The sequence below is a fragment of the Hypomesus transpacificus genome, chromosome 11 (assembly GCF_021917145.1).
Source record: "Hypomesus transpacificus isolate Combined female chromosome 11, fHypTra1, whole genome shotgun sequence".
Taxonomy (NCBI): domain Eukaryota; kingdom Metazoa; phylum Chordata; class Actinopteri; order Osmeriformes; family Osmeridae; genus Hypomesus; species Hypomesus transpacificus.
This window is the reverse complement of record NC_061070.1, coordinates 8,979,785-8,989,326: the sequence shown is the minus strand read 5'-3', so window position 1 is coordinate 8,989,326 and position 9,542 is coordinate 8,979,785. Positions and strand designations below refer to the sequence as shown.

The following is a 9,542-nucleotide window of genomic DNA, read 5'->3' as shown; positions in this document are numbered from 1 at the left end:
TCTTGTCGATGACTTTATACATCTATAGAGGCCACGTAAATCCTTGCCTTTGATTGGTTAGCCCACATAGGCCTAAGTAAAAATGTAATTTCGTTCCAACCGCGGTCACTTGCTTTGAACATTAGCTCGCTTTCAGCCCAGGCCTCAATTAGAATGAGTTGATTTTGTGAGATCAACAAAAGAGTCGAGCAAGGCCTTATTAACGTCCTGTGAGCATCTCCACGACCCTTTGAGGAACGGTTAGGCGAGTGGGCCCTCTATGATATTCTGTTACTGTTTTTGTTGGCATGTCTGGAAAAAGTGAGATTTTCAAAGTGTTTTATTCCGTGTCTCTTTTTGATCGGCAGACGTTTTTCTTGGATTATTTTCAAATTTCGTCCCTGTGAGTTTGGAGGTCTTCCCTATTAAACTTTACGGAGTGCATTCTGAAATGTAAATGGGGATTAGCCCTCATTAATATTCATGAGGTGGGGGTCACAATAAAAATGAAAATGGTTAAATTTAACTTTTTTGATTTTTATTTATGCAACATTCCCCGAAGACCTCAAATGTATTGAATGGCAGATATTTTTTTGAATAAGAAAACGCATGAACACACTCATGTGCTACCACTCTTTCAGTAGCCTATACCCGTCCTATGTATGCTGTCGGTAAGGTAAACTATAACAACGGCATTTGAAGTCTTTGTTCTTTTTAAACACTCTAAACATAAATATATTAATGCCGATATCGTATTTGACATTCTGGAATGAATAGGCCTTTGGTTAAAAAAGGATAATAGTACAGACATTGCTACAAGATAAACTGGATATTTTTGTAGTATTATTTTTATATATGAAATAGAATGTATCCCTATCCATAATTGTGTATAAATCCACAGGCCTATATATAGCTTTAAACATTAAGACAATTGGTCTTAAGTGTTATTCTTGTTTTGAATTCTCAACTCCCTTCTTGCAGTGTTGCCTATATGCAACAACTTTAAAATGCTGACATTCCAGGATGGAATAGCAACATTCTGATTTAGATGTTGATCCCAAAGTGAGAAGAAACGTTAGCCTATATTTCCACTTGTTTATTCAGACTGAAAGTATGGCCCACTCTCGTGACCTGTTCCATTTAAAACATTCTCAAAAAGTAACAATTTTTAACTAAAATATATTTTGATCGTGCCTAATTTAGCCCAGCCTGTAACGCAGAAAAATCTAATACATTCTCAGTATCCTACAGACTATGCAAGATATTTTTGTTTTAAGCCCTGACCCAATGTAGGTTTTCGTTGTCCTCAACCAACAGGGGAGGGGATTGATTGTCGCTCTAAGCGAAGAATGGCTGCCCCAACAGTCTATCAAAGACAAGACGCGCACCGATTGGGTGCAGTGGGCGGATCTGGGCAGGTGTCCTACACTCATAGAGGGGCAGTGTAGAGAGAAGGTGATCAATCTCCATCCGTCTAGCAATCACCTTAACACAGTGATCGACACAACGACAAGCTAAGTAATTTAGTTTAATTTATTTGGTTGTAAAACCACGGACACCTCCAGAAACCACAACACTGAAACAGCGTCTGTGCACGTGGTGCAGTGAGAACTTCGACGCTTATTTCGGTAATGCGTTGTCTCCGTATTTGTTTTTGAGAGTCGGCTGCTTGAGTTCTCCTGTCGGGTTGCACTCCAAACCTCATCTATTGGTGGATAATTTTACGGCTACTCGCTTAGAACAAGGCTCATTTCCTAGGAGTAAATCCGGGGCAAAGGAAGGAGAGAAAAGGTAAGACTTTTGTTTAACTCGTTTTTAGTTTGATGTTGATAGGCTAATATTAAAATGATTTGTATTGCTTTTAGCCAACTTTGACCCGGGTTTGGGAAACGGGACCTTTTAGTCAGTTGAAAGGCGTTCGGGGAAGAGGGTTTCAGAGGCGAGGCTAACTTCTCAAAGTAGGCTAGGTTTCACGTTGTAGTTCAATAAGCCATTGCAATTATGAAGAGGAACGAAGACTACTTATTATTTAATGTCTTGGTAAATCCTTGACAAGTGGGCGAGGAATGCGACAGGGCCTGTGCTAAACGCAGTCCACTTCTAGGTTAGATCATTTTTTTTAAATTATAACTCGAGTAAGCGATTTGAGACGTCTGTCATCTCAACAATTTAGATGATAATTGGGAAGTTGTTTTGTTTTTTGTTAATTTATTTTGCAGATAAGGATCCTTCTGAAATGTTTTCCCCGGAGGTATAATCTAAATTCTAATTGGGATCATTTGCACTAAGTTTTTGCCTTTTCAAATAAGCCTTGAAGGGCTGAAAATGTAGTTAAAGAAACTCGGATACACAGAAAAACTTGCACGGGACTAGATATGCATCTCAAACTAAATAATTTCCTCTCCTTGACACTATAGGCTATAATTAATTAACATCTTTAAACTGTCCTTAATGTTAATCTAACACACAATGAAACGTGACCATGCTACCACTTCTACTTTTAGGATCTAAGGTAATACAAGGATTAGGCTACACTTTGTCCTTACCATAACTTGTTACAAACACGGTGATCCCTTGGGATTACAATAGACAAGTATGTGATATAGGTAAATGCCAAGGCGAGACTATACTTAACTGTGCATTATATTATGCTTGTGAGACACCGACATTTGATGAATAGGGAACATAGCCGGTCTTGAATCAGGCCTATATCGGTCTTGCGCATAAAAAGCCTTGTTTGATGCACTTAGAATTTCATAAAGACTAACATTTAACGTAGCCTAGTTTTATCAATCTCATATGCCATTAATAGCCTATAGCATAGCCTGCAATGTTGCAAGAAAAAAACGAAAATACCACGGAATGATTTCACAATGTTATAAAACCCTTGTCTCATCTGAACTGCACTTTAAAGTATTTGAATCGTTCACAAAAATGTGTTGGTTCGCAGTACGGCCCATGGATTTGTGAAAATGTTTTATAGGCTAGAGCTAATTAAGATATGTCAATGGAGACAAAAGGCATGTACAATAACTTGTAAATTAAGTGACCTATTTATCAAATGGGGTATGATAAAGAGAACAGTTTAATATACCATTTTTATACCGTCTCCCTTTAACTTCTCTCACTTCTGCGTCGTCCATTGAAGGTTATTTTTGGCCTTTGTTTGACTTTTTAGTAGATCGACGCACTCAAAATATATAGGCTAAAATAAATAAAAACACCACGATAAGGATATTAAGATAGCCTATACCAGCCTCTAAACATTTTTGTTGTGTATGCCAAAGGAAAAATATGGCCTATTTGGAGGTAGGCTTAAAGGGAAAATGAACTGTATTTATTATTTTATTTTATAAAAACAATTAGTTGAACATTAGTCTGTACATAACCTAAAAACGAGGATATTTAATAAAATTGTTTTGTTCTCTATACTAGTCGGTCATATTCAGTTCGACACAGTCAGCCTATAGGCTATATTTCATTTCACAATTAAACCGAAATTATTAAACTCATAACTTGGCCTACATAATTTTCTTCACATGTGCTTGAAAAACGAATTAATTCAGTATTTCTTGTATTCGCAGTAACTTACATTGGGCACGTCTCCCGTCAAGCTGCAACATCGGGGGAAATCGAACTATTGGCAAGATCTGGGGGGACCCGTGACTGCCTCTAGCATGATGTCATACCTCAAACAGCCCCCCTACGGCATGAACGGCCTGGGGCTCAGCGGCGCTGCCATGGACCTGCTGCATCCGTCAGTGGGTTATCCAGGTAGGCTGCAACTCCGATCCACGGATCTGGGCAATTCGCACCTCTTCAAATGTAGCTACCAAAAAAAAGACCTATTACAAACAATCGTGTTACATCGTTCCGTCTGTCTGAAATACAGCTTGTTTGAGTTCATTAATGTTGTTTCTCGATGGACATTTTGAATTTCAAACGGACATTGTGCGATTGAAGTACAGGCAAAAAACGATTTTTCGAACAATTTACTTGATCCAATGATCCACTATCTGTGCATTCAGTTCCCAGAAGCGAAGTCTCTAGTGGTAGTAAGAATTTAGGCAAGGCTATGCATAAAAGTTATGCCCACAAAATGCTTGAAAGTATAAACGATGCAATGTATAGGCTTATGCATTTTTCTGTAGTTTTGTCGATAATGTCATATGTTTTCCTTTATAGCGACGCCAAGAAAACAACGTCGAGAGCGGACTACGTTCACACGGTCCCAGTTGGACATCTTGGAGGCGCTCTTTGCTAAAACGCGGTACCCGGATATCTTCATGCGTGAGGAAGTAGCATTGAAAATCAATCTCCCTGAATCAAGGGTCCAGGTAAAACTTTGCATTGTACTTGATACCATACATATTTTCTGGGGACTTGTATTGCTCAATTTAGGCTACTTGTTAGGGTGAGTGGCGTTTGTGTGTTTGACACAACGTTTGCCTCATCTTGAAGTCTTGACTATTCCAGTCAATTGTACCATGACTGGAATACTCTCACTCAAAAAAGTATTAATTATTGTTCCTTAAATTGACTAGTGATTGCTATTGACCCCTTGACCTGTCTCCATTTATGATGTAATATTTACATGAACTTACAGAAAGTTATTTTTCATTTTAATACTTTCTACAATCACAACTACAGTATAGTCAATAGATGCTAAGATGCTGTGCATCATGCACAGATTACATTTTGATATGGGGGACATTTTAAAGTTCACTCAAGACCGAGGCACAAGTTTACTGTCCATACAACTCTCTCACTCTCTTTTCTCTCTTACAAAAAATTCATGATAGAAGAGTGAAAAATTAACTAAAGATCTTAAAAGTATTTTAGTGATTCTCAAAATGCATGTGAAACAAAATGCTTTACATGAGCTGTCGTGCTTGGTGTTATTGAATTACCCTACTGTGAAGAGAAACACAATAGCCTGTTATCTCAGTGGCGTATACAAGGTAAGAAATTGGAGCCATGCAGGTAGACTCAAAGGGGCCAAGGTGGAAATTAACATTGATGGCTAATAACCCCAATTTGACCAAATAATGCTCTTCAACATGCCTTCAATGTTCCTTGTACAGAAGTTTGAAAGCGACCTTTATATTGTGGTCGCTAACTGCTGGACTACTTTTTTGCTTCTAGGTGTGGTTCAAGAACCGACGAGCAAAGTGTCGCCAGCAGCAGCAGAGTGGCAGCAGTGCCAAGGCACGCCCGGCCAAGAAGAAGTCGTCCCCAGCCAGGGAAAGCACGGGCTCAGAGAGTAGCGGCCAGTTCACTCCGCCTGCCGTCTCCAGCACTGGCTCTTCCTCTTCCTCCTCCTCCACCAATCATGCGGCCGCCCTCAGCAGCACCTCTACCTCCATCAGCACTGTGTCATCTATCTGGAGCCCCGCCATCTCCCCTGGCAACGCCCCCGCCCCCGCCGTGGCTCCCCTCCCCGAGCCAGGACCCCCATCCAACGCCTCGTGCATGCAGCGTTCCGTGTCCGGTTCTGCCGCCGCCGCCGCCGCTTCTTACCCCATGTCTTACAACCAGACAGCCGGCTACGGCCAGGGATACCCAGCCCCCTCCAGCTCCTACTTCAGTGGGGTGGACTGTGGCTCCTATCTGACTCCCATGCACTCTCACCACCACCCCCACCAGCTTAGTCCCATGACAGCCTCCTCCATGTCTGGCCACCCGCACCACCACATCAGCCAGTCCTCAGGCCACCACCATCACCACCATCACCAGGCCTATGGGGGCTCCGGCCTGGCCTTCAACTCCTCTGACTGCCTGGATTACAAAGAGCAGACAGCAGCCTCCTCGTGGAAGCTCAACTTCAATGCCACAGACTGCTTGGACTACAAAGACCAGGCCTCCTGGAGGTTCCAAGTCTTGTAATTCAACATTTTTTTTTCTTGCTCCTTTTGGTTTCTTGCGTGTTGATTTCTGAAGAAAAAATTAGAAGTATATGGACTTTTAAAAAATAACTTAATATTTGGAAGATGATCAACGATCTTTTTTTGTATCTAAAACCCTGGCCGTCCCTTCCAAAAGAAATTAAATTAAACTGAATTTTTGCTTTTGCCTATGAAGAATTGTTTTAAGATGACGATGGAAGATCTTTATATACTAAACTGTTTTAAAAACAAAATGTTTCAACCAAACTCCTGTGAGTCTGACCACCAGCGTCTTCGCTCACGCTGTGCTCCTGTCTAATGACAAGGATTAACCGTCCGCACGCGTAATGGAACTGACCGCACTGTACGCTGCTTACCTCCATCCCAATAAAATCGTGTATAGTTTTTATTTCTGAAATTTGTTATTTTTAGGATGAAAAATATTTTAGTCAGCTACGTAAAGGAGCTGAAATATGTAAATATGTATTTGGGTCAGTTCCATTGACCACCTTTAGTTGGTGTTTCTGAATTTTAAATTGTTTATTAAGACTTTGAAACGACTGTATGTAAATCTTTCCAAATATTCCAAAGAGAACAAATTGGCCATATAAAGTGAAGTTTATATACATTGTTTTCCGTATAAAAAAAAAAGTTACAATGGCAATGTAATGGAGAAATGAAAGCAAAAACATTGATGCAAAAAAAAAGATTGGGTCCTGGTTGCAATTCTATTTGAAAAAACTCTCAAACAGGCCTCTTAATTTGGGCATGTTTGTCGTGACAACTTTTTACAGCAGCACTTGATTTGATGTTGGAGTCAAATCATTAGCCTGAGAATGTTAACCGTTCCAAATGCCGTTGAAATGTTGAATGTATTTTAAGGCGACAACCCTTACATACATGTCCATCCAATAAAGTTCAGTTAACTCATTTTTTTCATAGTGGATTTTGTTTCCTCCCCTAACTTGAATTTGGCCAGGCTTATGTAGTCTAAGACAGTTTCCTATGGTCTAGACTCTAAATTACCCTACTCCGACGAATTCTGTAGTAGGCTAGTTAGGCTATACTTTGGTTTAAAATGAATCAGATGGACAATATGCAACTTTGTTGGAAATGCATAGGCCTAGGCCCATGTGTGGTGCTTATTTTTATTCTCTGCTTAATTTTTTTTCTGTCCCCAAACCTTAAACATTAGGCTACGTGATGCACATATTTCGCGGCCTAATTGAAAACGCCAACTTAATAACGTGATAATTACCACAGCGCGGCATTTCCGCGCAGCGCCGAGTGTGTTTATCCAAAATAACCTGAAGGAATTTCACCGCCTCTAATGCGGTAATTACGTAGGAGGGGCCAGGTTATCGGGTCAAAATGTGAAGATGGAGTGTGTGAGAGGTTACTCGTAGGCATACACCCATTCAATAAATAGAGGGAAATCGGCAGTGCTTTGGGATGTTTAGACTTACATGTTTTAACATTGAAGGACACATGGAGAATAGCCTTGCAACAGAGTCGGCGTGGGGCCTTGCAACAGAGGAGACCTAGAGAGATGCTGCGAGAATTGCATCCGTACTTTTTTCAATTGCGTTTGTCCTTGCGTAAATTGTTAGGCCTATAGCCTAACAATTTATTCACATAAAAGGCAGGGTGGATTGCGGCCTACAAGATGCAGCAACGGAACACGCTTATCGATGAACAATGTCCCCAAAATGTATTTAATGAATGAAGACATGAACTTTCACCCTTTTTCAATAAACTTAAGTCGTTAAAAGCACTGAGTGGCTTTTTGAAAAATGCTAAATTGATTGATCTCCATAGACAAGTCTATTTTTATTTCATTTTGAAATTATTCATAAAACGATAAACAGCTTTGCTTTCTTTAATCATCGCCGATGCGTGTTCTGTATGTAAATTATGAATAGGCTATGTAGCAGCTGAATAAATACCTTGCCAACGAGAACGTTAAACATGTTTGCTCGGCTATGCGTGAGCTAAGATTTGCGGAGCACCGCGACTGTACACAAACACGAGCGGATTTGTCAAATTTGCATCAAACAAACAGCAACCAATTTTGGGAATAGGTTAAAAAAATCCTGTAGCCCCATGCTCTTACGTGGAGCACCTGCCCATTCTTGAACATAAATCAGAATATGGTAGCTCTTGGTACCTAGAACTGTAAATTCAGGCATGCACCCAGAACGTGGATTATTATCAATACTTTGAGACCTACAGTCAAGTTTAATTTTACGTCGGTTTGTTATTAACATTTCAAAGTTATTAATTAATAGGCATAATGAAAATGTCCGTCTCCACAGATTCAATTCAAATCTATTTAAAGTGAAATTATAGAGCTCTAATTATTTCGTTGTGATACTGTGTGAAAGGTTACTAATCACTCAATGTAAACAAAAGACTAGATCTTACCAAAATCTGGGTTCAATTGGCATGTAAATCTTTGAAGATCAATTATGCTGAATTGCTCCTCTATATTTAGTAATTTCCTTATCAGTAGTTCACCAACATCATAAATACAAGCTTTACTAACACAATGTCTGATTAGCTAATCATTTCAAGATATAAACAATAGACACAGGGTCAACTGCCATGTGGCTTTGAAGACATGACTCCACACAGACAGTTTTTGCAAGTTGTTACACTTAATTCAGGTTTCATTTATCAAATGTTTTACTGAACAATATCCCCCAATTAGATTTGCCTTTTTCTTTTAGATGAGACTTACTGATGCAAGTCAGACAGTTACTCATACATTATCATGTATTATTAGCTTTTGCACTGAATGGTAAGCAAATGTCAACAAAGATACTGAGATGAAAAGGCCACCCAACATTGAGCAAAGGAGAAAGATTAGTCACATTGTTGTTAATAAAATAATCATATGACTCCATTGATTGGTAGTAGGGAGTAATGATGTGTGTGTGTTGCATTTCCCAGTTTTTACACTTCCTCCTGAGCCCTTTTTGATGGTCTCCCCGATAGGGCCATCGATTGCACCATACCTCCCCACGTGAACAATTGACCCAATGGCCTCCCTTCAACTCAAGTGGACGTGTGTGTCTGTATGTGGGCCGACTACTCCCCTTGGTTAGCTTCAAATACCTGTTGACATTTTGCAGACTCACTTTACCCGGACACAAACTGGAATAGCTGTGAACCTTACTGCATGTGTAGATATGATCTATATCGCTGTGTGTGTGTGTGTGCATCTAGGATCTGATGGGCTCCTTCATGTGTGGGTTATACATGTGTGAAACGAAATGGACTTAGTTGTGTGTGTGTGTGTGTGTGTGTGTGCAATGAGTGCATGAATGTATATACTGTTTTGAACAGATACCACACAGTATGAGATTGATAGATCAGATAGGAGCCTGTGAGCGAGGGGAGTTTTCTTGTCTAGTATTTGAAGGCAAAAACTTAAATGTTTAACTAGTATTCATAAGCTGTTAGTTGTCCCCAGACCTTTGCATCCTTAACTGTTGATAGGACGGTCTGAGGAGTGAGAGGGAGGGGCCTCGGAAGAGATTTACCGAGAGTTTAAGCGCGGGTCAACTGTACTGACATGGGTATGGTGGGGGCAAAATCTCTGGTTTCTATGCTTTTGTCAGACAAGGCCTGAAGGCTTTTGTGAAAGAGATGAGGTATTTGGTATTGTTTTATTTG

The 9,542-nt window shown here is 40.1% G+C and overlaps 2 protein-coding genes across 3 annotated transcripts in view; one reads left to right on the top strand and one right to left on the bottom strand.

The window, feature by feature from the left end:
- Positions 1 to 3,654: 3,654 nt before the first annotated feature.
- Positions 3,655 to 9,542, bottom strand: part of LOC124474215 (WD repeat containing planar cell polarity effector) — a 29,989-nt gene continuing 24,101 nt past the window's right edge. The window contains exon 13 of the mRNA XM_047030171.1: positions 3,655 to 3,808. Within this exon, the coding sequence (XP_046886127.1) occupies positions 3,738 to 3,808 (71 nt within the window). The 3' untranslated portion in view covers positions 3,655 to 3,737. The remainder of the gene's footprint in view (positions 3,809 to 9,542) is intronic.
- otx1 (orthodenticle homeobox 1) lies at positions 3,657 to 6,830 on the top strand. 2 transcript variants are annotated; one of them, XM_047030172.1, is made up of 3 exons: positions 3,657 to 3,753; positions 4,165 to 4,316; positions 5,125 to 6,830. In XM_047030172.1, exons 1-3 carry the CDS (start codon positions 3,657 to 3,659, stop codon positions 5,863 to 5,865), a joined length of 990 nt encoding a protein of 329 aa, XP_046886128.1. In that variant the 3' UTR covers positions 5,866 to 6,830. The 2 variants fall into 2 exon arrangements, with proteins under 2 accessions (XP_046886128.1, XP_046886129.1); XM_047030173.1 differs by having other exon boundaries at positions 3,657 to 3,783.

Coding starts and splice junctions, on each gene's coding strand:
- otx1 (XM_047030173.1), top strand. CDS start 3,657: ATGATGTCATACCTCAAACAGCCCCCCTACGGCATGAACGGCCTGGGG. Junction 3,784..4,164: donor ACTCCGATCCACGGATCTGG/GCAATTCGCACC, acceptor TTTCCTTTATAG/CGACGCCAAGAAAACAACGT. Junction 4,317..5,124: donor TCCCTGAATCAAGGGTCCAG/GTAAAACTTTGC, acceptor TTTTGCTTCTAG/GTGTGGTTCAAGAACCGACG.